This window comes from Panthera leo, chromosome A2 (genome assembly GCF_018350215.1).
Source record: "Panthera leo isolate Ple1 chromosome A2, P.leo_Ple1_pat1.1, whole genome shotgun sequence".
In the NCBI taxonomy this organism is placed as follows: domain Eukaryota; kingdom Metazoa; phylum Chordata; class Mammalia; order Carnivora; family Felidae; genus Panthera; species Panthera leo.
In genome coordinates, this window is record NC_056680.1 from 154,783,684 (window position 1) to 154,808,606 (window position 24,923).

A 24,923-nucleotide genomic window follows, 5' to 3' on the forward strand; every position below is an offset into this window, starting at 1 on the left:
TACAGTGAGTTTCCTCGTCCGCATCTCAATTCCTTTATTGTCCCATCCTGGCCTCTCTCCTTTCACACCACCATTGTCAATATTTCTGCCATTCTTATGTGGCTAAGCAGGGGTCAAAGACTGTGTACATGAAACTTCCTTCCCAACATTATACATGTATGTTGTGAACTCACTGAAGGGACTGGGAAAAAAGGATGTGACATACATAACTGAAAAATAGTGTTTTGACTGGAATCTGTAAGACTAAGAGTGGAACTGAGCATGATCATAATAGTATTGTTAATAAAGTTGTTTCCCACTGAGAGTATGAGTTAACAATTCTGCAATTGCTATACCTGTATACTACAGGTGAACAAATAAAGATAACAACTGGTGGGAGCCAGGTCTGTCACTGTGGATGGGTATGTTACAGAGAAGCAAGAGGAGAAGGCTAGAATTAGCCATGTGGCACTGGATTCAAATTGGTGCATCAGTGTGCACGCATATTAGAAGATTATATGTATGTAGGTGGGTTGATTAATATATGATATAAATAAATGATATGAAAATTGACTCTTCTTTTTCATAACTATTTTGGCTATTCTCTTGTCATTCTCTTTCCATATAAATTTTGGAGTCAGTTTGTAGATGTCTACAAAATGCTTGCTGGGCTATTGATTGGGACTGTGTTCAATCTATAGTTAGATTATTAAAACCCTGAGATCTAGGACTCCTTGCATTTGTATATGATTGTAAATTTTCTGCCTGACCATGGGGTTGAGTAGGGGTTCTTTGACGGTAAGAGGTCAATCCCTGTTCTTTCCTCCCTCTCATGTACTTGTTCTCTATGGCTCTTTTCAAATGTAGGCAAATATTTGTCTTTCTTCTGTGACATTAGGCTTGCTCCTGAATCTTTCACTGGCACACACCAATGGCTTGACCTTTACATTTTATATCTTTATATTGTGTCAGTACCATTGTACAGAATTGTCTTGTAGGCTTTACAACTCCTCAGAGGCCATTTACGTGTATCAGGCCATCCTAGTCTATTAGAGTCCTCCTCCATTTTTCCTGCAACCGCCATCCCTCCAGTCCAACGAGCCAGTATTGTTTTTGAGCACTGTGCCTGATGTCATCTGTCCCTCTCAGGGGCACCACCAGTAGTCAGAAACTGTGTTCCTTATTTAGACTCTGAATCAGGGCCGCTGCCCCAACCCTGGAGATTTTCCTGTTCACATGCTGTATGTGAACACTTGCTTTTATACCAAAACATTCATATAACTTGGTATTAAGAATTCTTAAGACTCCAAAGCAAGAGGGAACAGAAGCTTTATTGACAATCATGGCAGCATTCCTTACAATTGCCAAAAAGTGGAAGTGACCCAAAAGCCTCTCCACAGATGAGGAAACAGATGAATGTGTAAACAAAAGGTGGTATATGCGTACAATGGAATTTTATTCAGACTTAAAAAACAATGAAATTCTGATCCATGCTGTCGTATAGATGACCCTTGAAAATATTGCTAAATGAAAGAAAGTGAATATAAAAGGGAAAATATTGTATGTTTCCGTTTATGTGAGGTACCTAGAATAGTCCAGTTCCTAGAGACAGAAAGTAGAATAGTGAGCAGCAGGGGTTGGGGAAGGAGGAAATGGGAGTTACTAATTAATGGGGGCCAAGTGTCAGCTTAGGATGCTAAAGTGTTCTGGAGATGGAGGGTGGTGACGGTCACACAACAATGTGAGTGGACTTAATGCTACTGAATTGTACACTTAAGATGGTTAAAAACGGCAAAATTGTGTTATATATATATATATTTTTTTAATATATGAAATTTATTGTCAAATTGGTTTCCATACAACACCCAGTGCTCATCCCAAAAGGTGCCCTCCTCAATACCCATCACCCACCCTCCCCTCCCTCCCACCCCCCATCAACCCTCAGTTTGTTCTCAGTTTTTAACAGTCTCTTATGCTTTGGTTCTCTCCCACTCTAACCTCTTTTTTTTTTTTTTCCTTCCCCTCCCCCATGGGTTTCTGTTAAGTTTCTCAGGATCCACATAAGAATGAAACCATATGGTATCTGTCTTTCTCTGTATGGCTTATTTCACTTAGCATCACACTCTCCACTTCCATCCACGTTGCTACAAAAGGCCATATTTCATTCTTTCTCATTGCCACGTAGTATTCCATTGTGTATATAAACCACAATTTCTTTATCCATTCATCAGTTGATGGACATTTAGGCTCTTTCCACAATTTGGCTATTGTTGAGAGTGCTGCTATAAACATTGGGGTACAAGTACCCCTATGCATCAGTACTCCTGTATCCCTCGGATAAATTCCTAGCAGTGCTATTGCTGGGTCATAGGGTAGGTCTATTTTTAATTTTCTGAGGAACCTCCACACTGCTTTCCAGAGCGGCTGCACCAATTTGCATTCCCACCAACAGTGCAAGAGGGTTCCCGTTTCACCACATCCTCTCTAACATCTATATAGTCTCCTGATTTGTTCATTTTGGCCACTCTGACTGGCGTGAGGTGATATCTGAGTGTGGTTTTGATTTGTATTTCCTTGATGAGGAGCGATGTTGAGCATCTTTTCATGTGCCTGTTGGCCATCCGGATGTCTTTAGAGAAGTGTCTATTCATGTTTTCTGCCCATTTCTTCACTGGGTTATTTGTTTTTCGGGTGTGGAGTTTGGTGAGCTCTTTATAGATTTTGGATACTAGCCCTTTGTCCGATATGTCATTTGCAAATATCTTTTCCCATTCCGTTGGTTGCCTTTTAGTTTTGTTGGTTGTTTCCTTTTCTGTGCAGAAGCTTTTTATCTTCATAAGGTCCCAGTAATTCACTTTTGCTTTTAATTCCCTTGCCTTTGGGGATGTGCTGAGTAAGAGATTGCTACGGCTGAGGTCAGAGAGGTCTTTTCCTGCTTTCTCCTCTAGGGTTTTGATGGTTTCCTGTCTCACATTCAGGTCCTTTATCCATTTTGAGTTTATTTTTGTGAATGGTGTGAGAAAGTGGTCTAGTTTCAATCTTGTGCATGTTGCTGTCCAGTTCTCCCAGCACCATTTGTTAACGAGACTGTCTTTTTTCCATTGGATGTTCTTTCCTGCTTTGTCAAAGATGAGTTGGCCATACGTTTGTGGGTCTAGTTCTGGGGTTTCTATTCTATTGCATTGGTCTATGTGTCTGTTTTTGTGCCAATACCCTTTGATCCCCTCTTTGATTCTCTTCACACTCTTCAGAGGTGACTGTGTTCAACTGTCTACTGGGATATATAAATAATATACCGACATTTTGTGATTTATCAAGTTGTTTTTTCTTTAGTTAATCACCTTATTTTTAAATTTTGATCAAATATTCATCCTGTGTTTTCTTCTTGTTTACCCCTACAGATACCATAAACCTAACAATAAATTATTCCTTGTGCTTTGTGCTCCATAGGTCTTCTTACTTGGTGTGCTTCTAAGTTTTGATGGGGCGGATTTTCCAGCATCCCTCTAACAGAGAACTCATAAAAGGTAAGCTATTTTGGATGTTTTTATTCCAGCTTCATACTTCATTGTCACTTTGGTCAGATGAAAACACCCACACACCAGCCACTGGGGATGCCTTGGCTGCAGATCCCCCAGCATCTAATGTACCTCAGCCTGGTGCCCAGACCCAAAGGCAGCTTGGATGAGCTTTGGGCACAGGCTATGGAACATGCCCAGAAACTCACCCGGAATCTGTAGGCCAAAGAGAGACCACAAATGTGAGCATTAGCTCTTTCCTTTGGGAAAGCTAAAGGGAGGTTTTCAGCACCTGGCCTGGTGCGTTACATGATCTAGAAGAGAAACAAGCTTAAGAATTCACCAAGAGAGGGCTCAAGAAACAAGTGTATCCATACAAGTCCTGAGAAAGCCTCTGAATCACTAGAATCACTCAGAATCAGTAGCCTAGACTGGCTGATAGTAGGTCTTTTTCTCCTGAAGCCAGTCACTAATTTAATCTGATCCATTAATGAGAAATGAAATATTATTCAACCATAAAAAAGAAGAAAATCCTGTCATTTGCTAACAACATGAATAGCAAAATAGTAACATGGATAAATCTTGAGGGCATTATGCCAAGGGAAATAGATCAGACAGAGGAAGACAAATATTGTATATTTTTCCTTATATGTGGAATCTAAAAAAGCCAAACTCCTAGGAATAGAGAGTAGACTGGTGGTTACTAGGGGCTGGGGAATGAGGGAAATTTGGAGATGTTGCTTGTAACTCTTATAAGTTATAACTCCCAGTTGTAAGATAGGTAAGTTTGTGGATCTAATGTACAGCGTGGTGACTACATAACTATGCTACATTGTCTACTTGAAAGTTACTAATAGAATAGATATTAAATGTTCTCACCATGAAATAAAAAGTAATTTTGTGAGGGGACAGATGTGCTAACTAAATTTATTATGGTAATCAGTTCACAGCATATATGTATATCAAATTATTCATATTTGCATAATTACATGAGGAAACGTCTGGAAGTCAAGGTAGGTAACTGATTACCAACTGGGCTATTAGGAGTAGGAGTGAAAGAAGTATTTCTTATTGAATAACCTTTTATATTGTTTTGGTGTGTGTTTCATGAGAATGTATTACCAATGAAATTCTATATTATCAATTTAAAAATAAAAGATGTAAAATTATCCTGTGTTTTTCCAATGTCTTTGAGTCATACTAATTAAACTCTAGCTTTCAATTGCCAGGAAGGTTTGATTGTTTATGAGGATATCTCATTATTTTTAGCAAATGAGTATTTACTTAAGTCCAGATACTCTGTAAAGTTTCTGTTTAGCTGAAGGTAGAAAATGGGAGAACAGTAGGGGAGGAGGGATGGAGTTTCACATTTTTCTACTTGGGCCTTTGGTTACTTTGTCGTGACATTCAGGGGTTCTTCAGATATTGAGCACATGTATCCGATATTATCTTACATGCACATTGGAAATACCTTTTATCAGTCTAGTTTTTCTATTCGTTAAAAAAAATTCAATTCCAGCATGGCTAACGTGCAGCGTTATGTTTCAGGTGTACAATATAGCGATTCAACAGTTCTATACATTACTCAGTGCTCATGAAGGTTAAGTGTGCTCTCAATCCCCATCCCCTATTTCACCCATCCCCCTACCCACCTCCCCTTAGGTAGCCATGTTTGTTCCCTATAGTTAATAGTGTATTTGTTGGTTTGTCTAATTTTTTCTTCGTTTGTTTGTTTTATTTCTTACATTCCATATATGAGTGAAATCATACGGTAATTGTCTTTCTCTAATTTATTTCACTTAGTATAATACATTTTAGACTTTAGATCCATCCATACTGTTGAAAATGACAACATTTCATTCTTCTTATGGCTGAGTAATATTTCATTATATATATTGAATATATATATACACACATTATATACACACACATATACATACACGTGCATATATATATATATGTATATATATATATACATATATACCACTTTTCTTTATCCATTTGCTTATCGATGGACATTTGGGTTGTTTATGTAGTTTGGCAATTTCAGTAATGCTATAATAAACATAGGGGTGCATATATCTTTTTGAATTAGTGTTTTTGTATTCTTTGGGTAAATACCTAGTAGTGGAATTACTGGGTTATATGGCAATTCTATCTTTAATTTTTTGAGGAACCTCCGTACTGTTTCCGCAGTGGCTGCACCAGTTTGCATTCTTACCAACAGTGTGAGAGGGTTCCTTTTTCTCCACATCCTTACCAACTCCTTACCAACAATTCAGTAGGTTGTCTTTGTTTTCTTGTGTTTCTGATTTTAGCCATTCTGACAGGTGTGAGGTGATAGCTCATTGTAGTTTTGATTTGAATTTCCGTGATGATGAGTGATGTTGAGCATCTTTTCATATGTCTGTTGACCATCCATATGTTTTCTTTGGAGAAATGTCTGTTAATGTCTTCTGCCCATTTTTAATTTTGTTTTTTGGGTGTTGAGTTGTATCAGTTCTGTATACATTTTGGAAAGAAACCCTTTATTGGGTATGTCATTGCAAATATCTTCTCCCATCAGTAGGTTGTCTTTTTGCTTTGTTGAGTGTTTTCTTTGCTATGCAGAAGCTTTTCATTTCAGTATAGTCCCAATTCTTTATTTTTGCTTTTGTTTTCCTTGCTTCCGGAGACACATCTGGAAAAACGTTTCCACTGATGTCAGAGAAATGACTGCCTGTGCTCTCTCCTAGGATGTTTATGGTTTCAGGTTTCACATTTTGGTGTTTCACCCATTCTGAGTTTATTTTCGTTTATGGTGTAAGAAAGTGGTCCAGTTTCATTCATTCTTTTTGCGTGTTGCTGCCCAGTTTTCCCAACGCCATTTGTTGAAGAGACCGTCTTTCCCATTCATGTTCTTGCCTCCTGTGTCAAAGATTAATTGACCTGTAAGTGTTGGTTTATTTCTTGTCTCTCTATTGTGTTTCCTTGATTATGAGCCTGTTTTTGTGCCAGTATTGTACTGCTTTGATCACTACAGCTTTGTAGTATATCTTGAAATCTGAGATTGTGTTAATACCTCCAGTTTTCTTCTTTTTTTCAACATTACTTGGGCTATTGAGGGTCTTTTGTGGTTCCATATAATTTTTAAGATTATTTGTTCTAGTTCCATGAAACACGCTGTTGGTATTTTGGTAGGGATTGCAGTAAAGCTGTAGATGGCTTTGGGTTGTATGGACATTTTAATAATATTTATTCTCCCAATCCATGAGCATGGATATCATTGCACTTGTTTGTATCCTATACAATTTCTTTCATCAATGTTTTATAGTTTTCAGAGTACAGGTCTTTTATCTCCTCAGTTAAGTTTATTCCTAGGTTTCTTATTATTTTTGGTGCAATTATAAACGGGATTGGTTCCTTGATTTCTCTTTATGTTGCTTCATTAATGGTGTATAGAAAAGCAACAGATTTTTGAATGTTGATTTTGTATTCTGTGACTTGACTAAATTTGTGTATCTGTTCTAGCAACTTTTTGGTGGAGTTTATTGGGTTTTGAATTTAGAGTATCATGTTACCTGCAAATAGTGAAAGTCTGATTTCTACCCTGTTGATTTGGATGCCTTTTATTTATTTTGTTGTCTGACTGCTGAGGCTAGGTATTCCAGTACTAGGTGAAATAACAGTGGTGAGAGTGGACATCCCTGTCTTGTTCCTGACCATAGGGGAAAGCTCTCACTTTTTCCCCATTGAGGATGTTGTTAGCTGTGGGTTTTCCATATATGGACTTTATTTTGTTGAGGTATGTCCCTCTAAACCTACTTTGTTGAGGGTTTTTATCATGTATTTTACTTTGTCACATGCTTTTTCTGCATCTATTGAAATGATCATATAGTTTTTATCCTTTCTCTTATTGAAGTGATGTATCATGTTGATTGATTTGTGAAGATTGAACCACCTTGCATCGTAGGAATTTATCCCACTTGATCGTGGTGAATGACTTTTTAAATTATTTAAATCATTGGCTTCTGTTTGTTAATATTTTTGTGGGGATTATCACATCTATGTTCATCAGCAATATGGGTCTGTAGTTCCCTGTTTTTTGTAGTATCTTTTAAAAAGTTTATTTAGTTTTGAGAGAGGGGGAGGGCAGAAAGAGAGGAGACAGAGAATTATAAGCGTGGAGCCTGATGCAGGGCTCAAACTCATGAACCATAAGATCATGACGAGCTGAAATCAAGAGTTAGGCCCTTAACTGCCTGAGCCACCCAGGAGCCCCTTTTGTAGTGCCTTTATCTGGGTATTTATTATTATTGGGTAATGCTAGCCTCATAGAATGAATTTGGAAACTTTCCTTTCTCTGCTATTATTTGGAATAGTTTGAGAAGATTACGTTTTCTTTAAAGTTATTTTTTTTTAAGTTTATTCATTTATTTTGAGAGAGAGACAGAGTGAGTAGGGGAGGGACAGAGAGAGAGAGGGAGGGAGAGATTCGCAAGCGGCCTCCATGCTGCTAGCACAGAGCCCAACACAGGGCTCGAACTCATTTAACTGAGATCATGACCTGAGCCAAAACCAAGAGTCAGATGCTTAACCAACTGAGCTGCCCAGGTGTCCCATGTCTTCTTTACATTTTTTGTTGAATTCACTTGTGAAGTCATCTGGTCCTGGACTTTTGTTTGTTGGGATTTTTTTATTTTATTACTGATTCAATTTTGTAGTTGGTAATCAATGTGTTCAAATTTTCTATTTCTTCTGGATTCAGTTTGGGAAGGTTATGTTTCTAGGAATATATCCATTTTTTCTAGGTTGTCCAAGTTCTTGACATATAATTTTTTAATAACATTCTCTTATAATCCTTTGTATTTCTGATTCAGTTATTTCTCTCTTTAATTTCTGATTGTCAACCAAATCCCAGTAAGTTATTTTGTAGATAATGACAAGATGATACTAATGTTTATATGGAAAGGGAAAAGGCTCAGAATAGCCAACATAATAGAACAGAGTTGAAGGTATTGTCTCTGCTCAACTTCAAGACTTATTATAGAGCTGTAGTTTTCAAGACAGAGTGTTATTGGTGAAATAATAGAGAAATATATCAGTGGAAAATAACAGAAAGCCCAGAAATAGACACACACAGATATCATCAACTGACCTGTAACAAAAAACAAAGGCAGTTCCATGAAGAAGGGTTAGTCTTTTCAACAAAAGGTGCCGGAACAACTGGACATCTTCATGAAAAATAATTCTGGACACAGACTTTACACCTTTCACAAAAGCAAATTCAACTTGGAGCAGAGACCTAAATGTCAAATGCAAAGCTACAAAACATCATAACGTAACAGTGGAGAAAACTAGGTGACCTGGTGTTTGATGACTATTTTTTAGATACAACACCAAAAGCATGATTTAGGAAACAAAAAATTGAAAACACGAACTTCTGCTCTGGGAAAGACTGTTAAGAGAATGAAATGGCAAACCACAGTTTGGGAGAAGATACTTATAAAGCACATATGAAATATTACACATGTATCCAAAATATACAAAGAACTCTTCAAACTCAACAATAAGAACAGATAACTAGACGGACATTGAGGAGGGCGCCTGTTGGGATGAGCACTGGGTGTTGTATAGAAACTAATTTGACAATAAATTTCATATTAAAAAAATAAGAACACATAACTCAATTAAAAAATGGACAAAAGATCTGAACAGACCCTTCACTAAAGAACATATGCAGGTGATAAATAAGCATATAAAAAATGGTCAATATCCTATGTCATCAGGAAATTGCAAATTAAACAACAATGAATGTTAATGAATGTTAACACCTAAGAGAATGGCTAAAATCTAAAACACCAAATTCTGGTGACAATGTGGAACAAGTGGAATTCTCATTATTGCTGTTGGGAATGAAAAATGGTACAGTCACTTTGAAAGACAATTGGCAATTTCTTGCAAAGCTAAATATACTCTTACCATTCAACCCAGCAATTATCTTCCTTAGTATACACACAAATGAGTTGAAAACTTATGTCCACACATAATCTTGCACAGAATGTTTACTGTAAGTATATTCATATTTTCCCCCATTTGGAAGCAGCCAAGACCTCTGTTGTGGGTTGAATTATGTCTGTCAACATTCATATGTTGAAGTTCTAACCTCCCAGTACATCAGCATGTGAACTTGGTTGGAAATGGGGTGGTTGCAGATGTAATCAGTGAAAATGAGGCCATAGTGGATCCCTATCCTAATGATTGGCACCCTTATAAATAGAATACCGTATGAAGAGACACACATAGGGATAATGCCTTGAGAACATGAAACGTAAACCAGATAGCAATAGAGAAGACTCAATAAAGCCAAATGTAATGTCTTGGAAAAGAATAATATAATTGGTCAATCCCTAACAAGAATGACCGAGGAAAAAATAGAAACACAAATTACCAATGTCACAAATGGAAACAAGGGATATCACAATGGTACCATAATTCTTAAATCTATAAAAATGGGTATCATGAACAACTTTGTCAATAAACTTGACAGATGAATTAAGCAATTCACCTTGCAAACACAATCTGAAGTAGAAGTTTTGAATAGTCCTTTAGCTACTAAAGATGTTTCACCTGTAAATACTTTCTCATAGAGAAAACTCTTGGGCTAGAGGTCCTCACTAGACATGGAGTTTCCCCAACAACTTAGAAGGAGATAATACAAACTTTTCCCACATAAAATAGGAAAGGAGGGCATATTTTCCAATTCATTTTATGATAACCAAAATTACCTTCATGCCAAAACCTGACAAGGACCTTACATAAAATAAAATTAAGGCTAATGCCTTTCATTAACATAGAGGCCAAAATCCTGAATAAAAGGCTAATCTGTATAATCCAATAAGTTAAAAATGATAGCGAACATACCTCCATACAATATGCATTTTTGGTGTCTGACCTTTTCATTCATTGTAATGTACTTGAATTCAACCATTTTGTGTCTATGAACAGTTTGTTACTTTTTGTTGCTGAGTAGTATTTCTTCATATGAATATATCCATCTCTGTTGATACATATTTATTTTGTTATTTTAGTTACAATGAATACAGGCACTATGAACATTATAACAGAAGTATGTTTTCATTCATTTTAGGAAAATGTCTACAAGTAGAATTGCTGAATCATATATATTTAAGTTTTTAAGAAATGAAACTTTTTCTGAAGGAGTTTTAATACTTATGTTCCTTCTTCCTTCTCCATTTCTACTCTTCCAGTGTATAGTGGAAAATACTGTAAAGATATCTAGAAAACTGAACCATGCCTTGAATTAAGAAAATTGATTCTGGGGGAGCCTGGGTGGCTCAGTTGGTTGGGTGTTCAGCTCTTGATTTCAGCTTAGGTCTTGATTTCACCTTTTGTGAGTTTGAGCCCTGCATCGGACTTGTACTGGCAACCCAGGGTCTGCTTGGGATTCTCTCTCTCTCTCTCTCTCTCTCTGCCCCTCCCCCACACGTGCTCTGTCTGTCTGTCTCTCCCTCTCACTCTCTCTCTCTCTCTCAAAAAAAAAAAAAACAAACCAAACATTAAAAAAATTTAAAAAAAAGAAAAGAAATACCTGACAAGAGACTCTTTGGATGGGCCCAATACAATCTCATTTAAAAAACAAAACAGATGAGCAGAGGAGAAAAATGATAGAGAAGTAAACCAAGAAAGGCTCTTAACTATAGAAAACAAACTGGTGATTACCAGAGGGGAGGTGGGGGTGGGTGGGTGAAGTGGGTGATGGGGATTAAGGAGGGTACTTGTTATGATGATCACCAGGTGATGTATGGAAGTGTTGAATCATTGTATTGTACACCTGAAACTACTATTCCACTGCGTGTTAACTAACAGGAATTTAAACAAAAACTTAAAAAAAAAAGATTATAAATTATTGTAACTTTGGAGAATGAATGGTAACAGCTAATAATTTAATACAATTAAAAAGTTGTACAAATTATCATACAAGAGAGTATTTATTGCATCAATAATATACACATGAAAAATTGGAGAAAATGTTTGTTAATCAGCATATTCATTAATTAATGATCAGTATTTTCATAAGCAAATATTTGTTAAGCAATTACATAAAATGTGATTAACATATTTTTAATATGGAAAAGTTTAATAGACACACAAGCATGTGTACATACACACATATATATATTAAGAAGAAGGTAGCAGGAAAGTATATTAATTAAAACATACTTTACTTAAAAAGAATATATACAGATATTCTTGTAAACACACAGAAAATTCTGTATGAATAGACTAGAAATTTTTAATAATAATTTATAATAATATTTAGCTCTAGGAGATGGATCAGGAGAATCAAGCAGATGGGGAGAGAGATATTTATGCTTTACCTTATATCCTTCCATTTGATTTTTAAATAATACCTGTGCTAATTTCATGAAAGATGGCAGTTGTTTTTCAACATTAAAAGTAAATGTTTTAAGTGTGATTTTGCTTTTAAACTCAGCATCCCAGCCATTCTGTCTTTTATGCAGTATTTTGTTGTTGTTGTTGTTGTTGTTGTTGTTGTTGTTGTTGTTGTTGTTAATTCTGAATAGTGTTTCTTCAAGTTTGACCCCTCAGTTCAAGCAGCACAGGGAGGTGACCTGAGAGCATTTGAAGGTCTAGAAGGGAAATGTATGGCTGAACACCCAGAGTTGGGTGCATGTTGGAAGGACTGGAATGGGCTGTGGCATTATCAGAAGGTGACATTGGAGTAGGTGGCAGGTCCTCTCTATTTGTCTTGCCAGGTTCCCATAACTGTGGACAGAGGGTATGTGGTTTAGAGTGTGCAGAGATCATTGGGAAAGCCGTGCTTCCTGAAACCTTGGAGATGAAGAAGAAGAAGATTGAGTGGCCCCTAAGTTTCTGAGTCTGTCCTGGAGTCATCAGCTTGGGGGCAGCGCAGGCTCTGTAGGGCTAAATGGAGTCAGGGAGAAGCAGAGAGCAGATGAGGGGGCTGAGTGTTCACAGCTTGGTAGTGGTGATAACTAAGGGTCTGGGAGGATGGCAGCCTGAAAGTTGAGAAATTCCTGAGTAGGAGTGTTTAAGTTTTCCCAATGCAGAGAACTTTACCGAGGTCTAAAACTTGATTATCCTCAGGAGGGAAGAGTGAAAGTTTCTTCAGCTTTTCCTTGACTACATCCCTAGTGTGTCTCTGAACCTGTGCAAATGATTCTCCAGTGTATAACTATCCTTGGGGATGGATAAGATAGAAAAGGAAGGAGGCAGAGAGAATGAGGGGGAGGGAGATAGCTAGATTCCTCTCAGCACCACTTCTGCACTTTTTCCGGAGCTCCTGTGTGTCGATAGTATTTTTCACCATGAGTGGAGACAGCAGGAACTACTCATTGTCTCCCAAGCATGGCTCTTTACTAACCATGGGTAGCCTGGATTGATGCTTGAAGAGCCAAAGAACGTTCCAACCCTTTTCTGGAGGTGAGTGTCTTCCAGGTATGCCCCTCGGTGAAGGAGAAAGTTCAAGGGCATTATCTTTTTTTTTTTTTTTTCCTGGGGAGCGTGAGCTGGCTTCTTTAACTCAGCGTAATTACTTTATTTTTTTAAATTTTTTTATTTTTTTTATTTTTTAATATATGAAATTTACTGTCAAATTTGTTTCCATACAACACCCAGTGCTCATCCCAAAAGGTGCCCTCCTCAATACCCATCACCCACCCTCCCCTCCCTCCCACCCCCCATCATCCCTCAGTTTGTTCTCAGTTTTTAACAGTCTCTTATGCTTTGGCTCTCTCCCACTCTAACCTGTTTTTTTTTTTTTTTTCCTTCCCCTCCCCCATGGGTTTCTGTTAAGTTTCTCAGGATCCACATAAGAGTGAAACCATATGGTATCTGTCTTTCTCTGTATGGCTTATTTCACTTAGCATCACACTCTCCACTTCCATCCACGTTGCTACAAAAGGCCATATTTCATTTTTTCTCATTGCCACGTAGTATTCCATTGTGTATATAAACCACAGTTTCTTTATCCATTCATCAGTTGATGGACATTTAGGCTCTTTCCACAATTTGGCTATTGTTGAGAGTGCTGCTATAAACATTGGGGTACAAGTGCCCCTATGCATCAGTACTCCTGTATCCCTCGGATAAATTCCTAGCAGTGCTATTGCTGGGTCATAGGGTAAGTCTATTTTTAATTTTCTGAGGAACCTCCACACTGCTTTCCAGAGTGGCTGCACCAATTTGCATTCCCACCAACAGTGCAAGAGGGTTCCCATTTCTCCACATCCTCTCCAGCATCTATAGTCTCCTGATTTGTTCATTTTGGCCACGCTGACTGGCGTGAGGTGATATCTGAGTGTGGTTTTGATTTGTATTTCCCTGATAAGGAGCGACGTTGAACATCTTTTCATGTGCCTGTTGGCCATCCGGATGTCTTCTTTAGAGACGTGTCTATTCATGTTTTCTGCCCATTTCTTCACTGGGTTATTTGTTTTTCGGGTGTGGAGTTTGGTGAGCTCTTTATAGATTTTGGATACTAGCCCTTTGTCCGATATGTCATTTGCAAATATCTTTTCCCATTCCGTTGGTTGCCTTTTAGTTTTGTTGGTTGTTTCCTTTGCTGTGCAGAAGCTTTTTATCTTCATAAGGTCCCAGTAATTCACTTTTGCTTTTAATTCCCTTGCCTTTGGGGATGTGCTGAGTAAGAGATTGCTACGGCTGAGGTCAGAGAGGTCTTTTCCTGCTTTCTCCTCTAGGGTTTTGATGGTTTCCTGTCTCACATTCAGGTCCTTTATCCATTTTGAGTTTATTTTTGTGAATGGTGTGAGAAAGTGGTCTAGTTTCAACCTTCTGCATGTTGCTGTCCAGTTCTCCCAGCACCATTTGTTAACGAGACTGTCTTTTTTCCATTGGATGTTCTTTCCTGCTTTGTCAAAGATGAGTTGGCCATACGTTTGTGGGTCTAGTTCTGGGGTTTCTATTCTATTCCTTTGGTCTATGTGTCTGTTTTTATGCCAATACCATGCTGTCTTGATGATAACAGCTTTGTAGTAGAGGCTAAAGTCTGGGATTGTGATGCCTCCTGCTTTGGTCTTCTTCTTCAAAATGACTTTGGCTATTCGGGGCCTTTTGTGGTTCCATATGAATTTTAGGATTGCTTGTTCTAGTTTCGAGAAGAATGCTGGTGCAATTTTGATTGGGATTGCATTGAATGTGTAGATAGCTTTGGGTAGTATTGACATTTTGACAATATTTATTCTTCCAATCCATGAGCAGGGAATGTCTTTCCATTTCTTTATATCTTCTTCAATTACCTGCATAAGCTTTCTATAGTTTTCAGCATACAGATCTTTTACATCTTTGGTTAGATTTATTCCTAGGTATTTTATGCTTCTTGGTGCAATTGTGAATGGGATCAGTTTCTTTATTTGTCTTTCTGTTGCTTCATTGTTAGTGTATAAGAATGCAACTGATTTCTGCACATTGATTTTGTATCCTGCAACTTTGCTGAATTCATGGATCAGTTCTAGCAGACTTTTGGTGGAGTCTATCGGATTTTCCATGTATAATATCATGTCATCTGCAAAAAGCGAAAGCTTGACTTCATCTTTGTCAATTTTGATGCCTTTGATTTCCTTTTGTTGTCTGATTGCTGATGCTAGAACTTCCAGCACTGTGTTAAACAACAGCGGTGAGAGTGGGCATCCCTGTCGTGTTCCTGATCTCAGGGAAAAAGCTCTCAGTTTTTCCCCGTTGAGGATGATGTTAGCTGTGGGCTTTTCATAAATGGCTTTTATGATCTTTAAGTATGTTCCTTCTATCCCGACTTTCTCAAGGGTTTTTATTAAGAAAGGGTGCTGGATTTTGTCAAAGGCCTTTTCTGCATCGATTGACAGGATCATATGGTTCTTCTCTTTTTTTTTTGTTAATGTGATGTATCACGTTGATCGATTTGCGAATGTTGAACCAGCCCTGCATCCCAGGAATGAATCCCACTTGATCATGGTGAATAATTCTTTTTATATGCTGTTGAATTCGATTTGCTAGTATCTTATTGAGAATTTTTGCATCCATATTCATCAGGGTCAAGGGCATTATCATGGGAGGGTCTAGGCTTGGCTGCCAGGTGGAATAAGGACACCTAGAGCCTGAAGAGTAGGACTAAGGCAGCTGCAGATTAGATGACCTTCCATCAAATCATCCCTCCATAGCAAAGAGCAGCTTCATGGTGCCCAGTGCTGGCGACCAGCACACGCTCTGCCATCACCTAAGTTCCTGTTCTCTCATATCTCTTCATCTCTTCCATATACCTCCTTGCCATCTTGTGGGGATCTCTGGGAGGAAAGATTGCAGGTTGACTGGGCGATGCTTTGGAGAAAAGTGAATGGAAGGAAAGATACTCTTTGTTTATTCATTGATTTGTTCTTTAACCTGTTAATTGTTAAAGCCATTTAAAAATATTTATAGAACACCTACTTTGTCAGACTCTGTTCTTGTCACAAGTAGTAATACCAGAAAGATAAAAAACTTGCCTCAAGGTACTTAATTCTAATGTGGGATTTTGATGATGATAAATTAATAAACAATTGTATTATATTATTTGAGCTATTTCTGAGAGCCAATAACAAAATACAATCCAAAGAGGTTAGAAGTGAATTTATGCATGGTGCATGAATTATTTGAAGGGATGTGTGAGAAAGTGCTGTGGAGAGGAGATATTTGAGCAAAGACCTGCATGTGCTGAGGCAAGGAGCTCACACCTCCTGAGGAACTCAGTATGATTTATATCAGTGTCTTCTAACTATTTTCTTACCCTATGGTCTGGGGAAAATAGAAGGTCATAGAAAAGCATATGTGCTCTTTGGAATTTTCTAAATTGTTCTACAAGACTGGGATCCTGGCAGTTCAGTTAGAGGGATAGGTTGCCCATTTGGAGGTCTTGTCTCTCATCTGGAACTAGACATTTGTGACCTGGGGGAATATGGAGGATTTTGTCTCTATATCACAGCTGTTTTCTTGCCTTCTGACCCCAGGGTGGAGACTGCAGTACAGACAGGACTTCCTTCTGCAGACATCCTTTCTGTTGTCATTTATTGACCAGGAGAATCATAATCTCAGTGTTAGTGGTCACTATAGGGGAAATTAGAGTGTCTTTGCTCTTGGAGGATAAACATTCACTGAAATGAGAAAAGGAGGATGACTCATTATGAGAACAAGAAGGAGGAGGTGAATAATCCATCCAGGGAGGCAGCTTTTTAGAAGTCAGGGAAAGACTCACTATTTTGTCTCAAAATAGCAGTTCTTTTATGACAATGTGCTAGAAATGTCTCACTTGGTAGCCACACCATAAAGTTGATAATATAATCGAGGCAGAAATTTAATATGAATACAATGCAAATGGAGTCTGTGTTTAGAGGACACAAAGAAAGGAGGAACCATGTCTGGGTGTGCTTGGGTATCATGGGGATTGGTTATTCTCAGAATTCTTTAAATGTAGCAAGATTATGCAGAGGATGCATATGAGAGGCAGAGAAGACACTTTTGGGCCCTGGAGATGGAAGAGTGGATGGTATAAATGAGAACAATGTGGTCAGGGACGGGATGGCAGGTCAGGGCAGGGCTGGAGGCAGGATGGCTGGTGAACTGGGAGATGGGTACATACTGGGTGGGTGGGTTTTCATGCCTCAGGTGTGGTGTTGGTGGCTACTGCTCATCTTTTTGGGCATTTACGTTTACCTTCATATAGTACACATATCCTTCATAAAACATTTAACACCAACCTTGTATAAAATAGTAGCATTATCTTGTGAAGTCGAAGAGTAGGATATATTTCCTCATGTTGGAATTGCCTTGAATCTTCCTGTGATCAGAAACTTGTTTTCTCTCTTTGATCTTTAGATTCCACAAGGAACAAGAGCTCAGAACTAAATGTTGGGGAATCACTCTAGTGCCACTGAATTTTATCTCCTTGGCTTCCCTGGCTCCCGAGAACTACATCATATTCTCTTTGCTATCTTCTTCTTCTTCTACTCAGTGACATTAATGGGAAACATGGTCATCATTGTGATTGTCTGTGTGGACAGACGTCTGCAGTCCCCCATGTATTTCTTCCTTGGTCATCTCTCTGCCTTGGAGATCTTGGTTACCACTAATATCGTGCCCATGATGCTTTGGGGGCTGCTGCTCCCTGGGATGCAGACAATATCTCTGGCTGCATGTGTCACCCAGCTCTTCCTGTACCTTTCTTTGGGGACCACAGAGTTTACATTACTGGGAGCGATGGCTGTGGACCGTTACATGGCTGTCTGTAACCCTCTGAGGTACGACATCATTATGAACAGCCGCACCTGCATCTGGGTGGTCATTATGTCATGGGTGTTTGGGTTCCTTTTTCAAATCTGGCCAGTTTATGCCACATTTCAGCTTACCTTCTGCAAATCAAATGTGGTGAACAATTTCTTCTGTGACCGAGGGCAATTGCTCAATCTATCCTGCAATAATACCCTTTTCATAGAGTTTATCCTATTCTTAATGGCCGTTTTTATTCTTTTTGGTTCTCTTATCCCTACAATCATCTCCTACACCTACATCATCTCCACCATCATCAAGATCCCCTCTGTCTCTGGCCGGAGGAAAGCCTTCTCTACTTGTGCATCCCACTTCACTTATGTCGTGATCGGCTATGGCACCTGCTTGTTCCTCTATGTGAAACCCAAGCAAACGCAGGCAGCTGAGTACAACAGGGTAGCGTCACTGATGGTTTTAGTGGTGACCCCTTTTCTAAACCCATTTATCTTCACCCTACGGAATGAAAAATTCATAGAGGTCTTTCGAGATGTCATGAAACGCTGCTCTCAACTCCTCAAGGGTTAGCTGGTTCCTAAGTACAAACATGAACTCATCATCATGGACCTGAGCAGTCTCATAGCACTAATTCAAATCTGAAATGATCATTTTCATCATCAAATAGTTTGTCATCTGCAAGGGAATTCTACAAAATTCTTCAAGGGAATTTTAAGACACTGATAGTCCACCAACTTATATTCGGATTTTTCCTTATTGGAGATCACATTATTATTGTCTAATTGAATATAGACATTTGTATATTCTGCTGTAGTTATAATACATCTTACAATATACATTTTCAAAGTGTAAATGTACAAAATATATGTAATATTTTTAAGGACACTCAGCTCTGGGAGCCCCTGGGTCATTCAGTCGGTAAGCGACTAACTTCATCTCAGGTCATGATCTTGCAGTTCATGAATTGAGCACGATCATAATGGTATTGTTAATAAAGTTGTTTCCCACTGGGGGTATGACTTAGCAATTCTGCAATTGCTGTACACTTATACTACAGGTGAACAAAAGAGGATAACAACTGGTGGGAGCCAGTTTCTTATGTGGATAAGTATGTTCCAGAGAAGCAAGAGGAGAAGGCCAGAATCAGCCATGTGGCACTGGATTCAAATTGGTGCATTAGTGTGCACGCATATTAGAAGATTATATGTATGTAGGTGGGTTGATTAATATATGATATAAATAAATGATGTGGAAAGTGACTCTTCTTTTTCATAACTATTTTGGCTATTCTCTTGTCATTCTCTTTCCATATAAATTTTGAAGTCGGTTTGTAGATATCTACAAAATGCTTGCTGGGCTATTGATTGGGACTGTGTTCAAACTACAGTTAGATTATTAAAACGCTGAGATCTAGGACTCCTTGCATTTGTATATGATTGTAAATTTTCTGCCTGACCATGGGGGTGAGTAGGGGTTCTTTGACGGTAAGAGGTCAATCCCTGTTCTTTCCTCCCTCTCGCGTACTTGTTCTCTATGTCTCTTTTCTTTTTTTTTTAATACGAAATATTGTCAAATTGGTTTCCATACAACACCCCGTGCTCATCCCAAAAGGTGCCCTCCTCAATACCCATGACCCACCCTCCCCTCCCTCCCACCCCCCATCAACCCTCAGTTTGTTCTCAGTTTTTAAGAGTCTCTTATGCTTTGGCTCTCTCCCTCTCTAATCTATTTTTTTTTTCTTCCCTTGCCCCATAGACTTCTGTTAAGTTTCTCAGGATCCACATAAGAGTGAAAACATATGGTATCTATCTTTCTCTGTATGACTTATTTCACTTAGCATAACACTCTCCAGTTCCATCCACATTGCTACAAAGGGCCATATTTCATTCTTTCTCATTGCCACGTAGTATTCCATTGTGTATATAAACCACAATTTCTTTATCCATTCATCAGTTGATGGACATTTAGGCTCTTTCCAGACCCCATCAAAGCAGCACCACAAGTCTATGGCTCTTTTCAAATGTAGGCAAATATTTGTCTTTCTTCTGTGACATTAGGCTTGCTCCTGAATCTTTCACTGGCACACACCAATGGCTTGACCTTTACATTTTATACCTTTATATTGTGTCGGTACCATTGTACAGAAGTGTCTCGTAGGCTTTACAACTCCTCAGAGGCCATTTACGTGTATCAGGCCACCCTGGTCTATTAGAGTCCTCCTCCATTTTTCCTGCAACCTCCATCCTTCCAGTCCAACGAGCCAGTATTGTTTTTGAGCACTGTGCCTGATGTCATCTATCCCTCTCAGGGGCACCACCAGTAGTCAGAAACTGTGTTCCTTATTTAGACTCTGAATCAGGGCCACTGCCCCAACCCTGGAGATTTTCCTGTTCACATGCTGTATGTGAACACTTGCTTTTATACCAAAACATTCATATAACTTGGTATTAAGAATTCTTAAGACTCCAAAGCAAGAGGAAACAGAAGCTTTATTCACAATCATAGCAGCATTCCTTACAATTGTCAAACAGTGGAAGTGACCCAAAAGCCTCTCCACAGATGAGGAAACAGATGAATGTGTAAACAAAAGGTGGTATATGCGTACAATGGAATTTTATTCAGACTTAAAAAACAATGAAATTCTGATCCATGCTGTCGTATAGATGACCCTTGAAAATATTGCTAAATGAAAGAAGGTGAATATAAAAGGGAAAATGTTGTATGATTCCGTCTATGTGAGGTACCTAGAATAGTCCAGTTCCTAGAGACAGAAAGTAGAATAGTGAGCAGCAGGGGTTGGGGAAGGAGGAAATGGGAGTTACTAATTAATGGGGGCCAAGTGTCAGCTTAGGATGCTAAAGTGTTCTGGAGATGGAGGGTGGTGACGTTCGCACAACAATGTGAGTGGACTTAATGCTACTGAATTGTACACTTAAGATGGTTAAAAATGGTACACTTGTGTTATATATTTTTTACCACAATAAAAAAGAAAAAATATCCAATAATTCTAAATGATGTTCATAGTGAATCATCAGACTATTGCCATTTCACTTCTGGTCCATGTTTCTCTTCACACTCTTCAGAGGTGACTGTCTTCAAGTGTTTCTACTGGGGTATATTTACAAACAATATAAAGGTATTTCTTGACCTGTCAGGTTGTTCTTCCTTATGTTAATAATTGCCTTGTCTAAAAATTCTACTGAGTACGTACACTAATTTTTTTTCTGCTTGTACACTCTTACCGATATCATGAGCCTCACAATAAACTATTCCTTGTGCTTTGTGCTCTGTAGGCCTTCTTACTTGGTGTGCTCCCACGTTTTGATGGGGCAGCCTTTCTACCATCCCTGTAAGAGAACTCGTACGTGGTAGGCTTTTTTTGATGTTTTTATTCCAGCATCATACTTCATTGTCACTTTGGTCAGATAAAAACACCTGCATGTCAGCCACTGGGGTACCTTGCCTGCAGTTCCCCGCAACTGATCTATGGGCAGTGCAGCCTCACCCAGGCCCCTTGACTCAATGGCAGTGAAGAAATAAAAGAACTAAAAGTGAAGAAACAAAGGCTTTCTCGGACAGAATTTGAAGGACTTTGTCATGAGTACACCTGCTTTGCAAGCAATGTTAAAACAGTTGTTGAAGGAGAAGGTAAATAATATAGTTGGTAAATTTATCCTATAGAAAGAAAGGAGGAACCTTAGAGAAGGAATAAAATAAAAACTTTAATTTTTCTTGTACTTACCCGATCTCAGAGACAACAGTTGTCAGAATGACACAGCAGCGTGTTGGATGATTATAGCTTATGAGTAAGTGAAATGTATAACAGCAATGTTTAGGAATATGTATGAGGAACTGAGTATATTGTGTTATAAGATCGTGCACTATCGGTGAAGTGGTATAGATAGTGTTATTTAAAGATGATTATAGCAAGGTCACAGGATATAAGTTTGGTATGCAAAGTAAATAGCTTTCCTGTGTACTTGTGAACTCATATACTAGCAATGAAAAACTAGATTTTGAAATTAAAAACACAATGCTTTTGAAATTAGCACCAACAAAAATAGTACATAACTAACAAAATTCATGGAAGATCTACATGAGGAAAACTACGGAATCTATAAAACTCTGATGAAAGAAAGAAAAGGATCTATATAAGCGCAGAAATACCCCATATGCATGCACAGGAAAGAAGTGTTATGAAGATATCAATCTTTGTCAACTTGATCTAGAGATTCAATTAAATCTCAGCTAAATCCCAGTAGGTATTATGTAGATAATGACAAAGTGATACTAATGTTTATATGGAAAGGGGAAAGGCCCAGAATAGCCAACACAATCCTGAAGAACAGAGTTGAAGGTATTGTCTCTACTCAACTTCAAGACTTATTATAAAGCTGTAATGATCAAGACAGTATGTTATTGGTGAAATAGTAGAGAAATGTATCAGTGGAAGAGAACAGAAAGCGCAGAAATAGACACACACAGATATCATCAACTGATGTGTAACAAAAAACAAAGGCAGTTCCATGAAGAAGGGATAGTCTTTTCAACAAAAGGTGCCGGAACAACTGGAGATCTTCATGAAAAATAATTCTGGACACAGACCTTACACCTTTCACAAAAATAAACTCAACTTTGCATGTCAAATGCAAAGCTACAAAACATCACAACCTAACAGAGGAGGAAACTAGGTGACCTTGTGTTTGATGACTATGTTTTAGATACAACACCAAAAGCATGATTTAGGAAACAGAAGTTGAAAACATGAACTTCTGCTCTGGGAAAGACTGTTAAGAGAATGAAAAGAAAAGCCACCGTTTGGGAGAACATACTTGCAAAGCACATATGAAAAATTGCTCATGTATCCAAAATATACAAAGAACTCCTAAAAGTCAACAATAAGAACACACAACTCAATTAAAAAATGGACAAAAGATCTGAACAGACCCTTCACTAAAGAACATATGCAGGTGATAAATAAACACATAAAAAATGATCAACATCCTCTGTCATCAGGAAATTGCAAATTAAAAAAGTAATGAAATACCACTCCGCACCCAGTAGAATGACTAAAATTCCAAAATACCGAACGTTGGAGAGGATGTGGAGCTACCAGAACTCTCATTCATTGCTGGTGGGAATGCAAAATGGTACAGTCACTTTGAAAGACAATTGGGCAAATTCTTGCAAAGCTAAATTATACTCTTACCATACAAACCAGCAATTATCTTCCTTAGTATATGCACAAATGAATTGAAAGCATATGTCTACACGTAATTTTGAACCTGAATGTTTACTGTATTCATAATTGCCCCACATTGGAAGAAAACAAGACTTCTGTTACGGATGGAATTGTGTCTGTCAACATTCTTATGTTGAAGTTCTACCCTCCCAGTACATTGGAATGTGAAAGTGCTGCTATAATTTGTTTGGGAATGGGTCTTTGCAGATATAATTATAGAAGATGAAGTCAGAGTGGAGTAGGGTGGGTCCCTAATCCTAATGACTGTTGTCCTTACAAGTGGGACACCCTGTGTGAAGAGACACACATAGGGAGAATGACTTGAGAACATGAAATATAAGCCAGATATCTGGTTTATATTATATTCCATATTCCAGAAATGGAAATAAGAGGTATCCCAATAGTAAAATAATCCTTAAAAGTATAAAAATGGGTATCATGAACAGCTTTATGTCAATAAACTTGACAACTTAGATGAATTAAGCAATTCACCTGAAAAACTCAAACTGAAGTTGAAGTTTGGAGTAGTCCTATAGCTACGAAAGACGTTTCACCTATAAATACTTTCTCACAAAGAGAACTCCTGGCCTAGATGTCCTCACTGGTGGATTTTCCCACACATTTTAGGAGGAAATAATACATTTTCCCCCATAAAATAAAGGGGGCAGGAGAGCATATTTTCCAACTCATTTTATGATAACCAAAATTGCCATCATGCAAACCATGACAAGGACCTAACATCAAAGAAAACTATAGGCCAATATCTGTCATTAACAGGCCAAAATGTTGAATAAAAAGCTAATCGTTATAATCCAATAATTTAAAAATGATGGCTATCAAACCTCAGACTACTCATCTAATCTTTCCCAATTTCTCTCCAGCACTGAGGCAATCATTGTTGGGGTTTCTTTAACTACAGATTATTTTATATCTATTCTAGAGTATATGACACCATACAGTATGCTTTTTTTGATGTCTGACATTTTCACTCATTGTAGTTTACTTGAATTAATCCATTTGGTGTCTATCAGCAGTTTTTTTACTTTTTGTTGCCGAATAGCAGTTCCTCATAACAATATATCATTCTCTGTTGATGGATATTTATTTTCTGTCACGATTAGTTATAATGAATGAAGGCACTGTGAACATTATAACAGAGGTATTTGTGAGGACATACATTTTGATTTATTTTAGGGAACTACCTACAGATAGAATTGCTGAATCATACGGAGATATATATTTAAGTTTATAAGAAACTACTTTTTCCAAAGCAGTTTTAATATTTTATATGACTTCCTACTTCTCCATTTCTGCTCTTCCAATGTATAGTTGAAAATACTGGAAAGGTATCTAGAGGAAATCAACCATGCCTTAAATTAAGAAAGCTGGTTCTTTTGTATATATAAACCACATCTTCTTTATCCATTCGTCAGCTGATGGACATTTAGGCTCTTTCCATAATTTGACTATTGTTGAAAGTGCTGCTGTAAACATTGGGGTACCGGTGCCCCTGTGCGTCAGCACTCCTGTATCCTTTGGGTAGATCCCTAGCAGTGCTATTACTGGGTCATAGGGCAGTTTTATTTTTAATTTTTTGAGGAACCTCCACACTGTTTTCCAGAGCGGCTGCACCAGTTTGCATTCCCACCAGCTGTGCAAGAGGGTTCCCGTTTCTCCACATCCTCGCCAGCATCTGTAGTCTCCTGATTTGTTCATTTTAGCCAATACTACTTGGCAATGAGAAAGAATGAAATCTGGCCATTTGCAGCAACGTGGATGCAACTGGAGGGTATTATGCTACGTGAAATAAGTCAGGCAGAGAAAGACAGATACCATATGTGTTCACTCATAAGTGGATCCTGAGAAGCTTAACAGAAGACCATTGGGGAGGG

General features: G+C 38.2%; 1 protein-coding gene across 3 annotated transcripts in view; it reads left to right on the forward strand.

Annotated features, from left to right (window-relative positions):
• The window catches only part of LOC122212831 (olfactory receptor 9A4-like), an 85,532-nt gene that overhangs the window by 48,009 nt on the left and 12,600 nt on the right, over positions 1-24,923 (forward strand). Inside the window, exons 5-6 of one of the 3 annotated variants that reach the window (XM_042926823.1) lie at positions 3,430-3,506; positions 17,385-17,402. In XM_042926823.1, coding sequence (XP_042782757.1) covers positions 3,430-3,489 — 60 coding nt within the window. In that variant the 3' untranslated portion in view covers positions 3,490-3,506; positions 17,385-17,402. Of the gene's footprint in view, positions 1-3,429; positions 3,507-17,384; positions 18,360-24,923 lie in introns of those variants that run through there. The other 2 variants (XM_042926809.1, XR_006199340.1) reach the window with 2 other exon arrangements.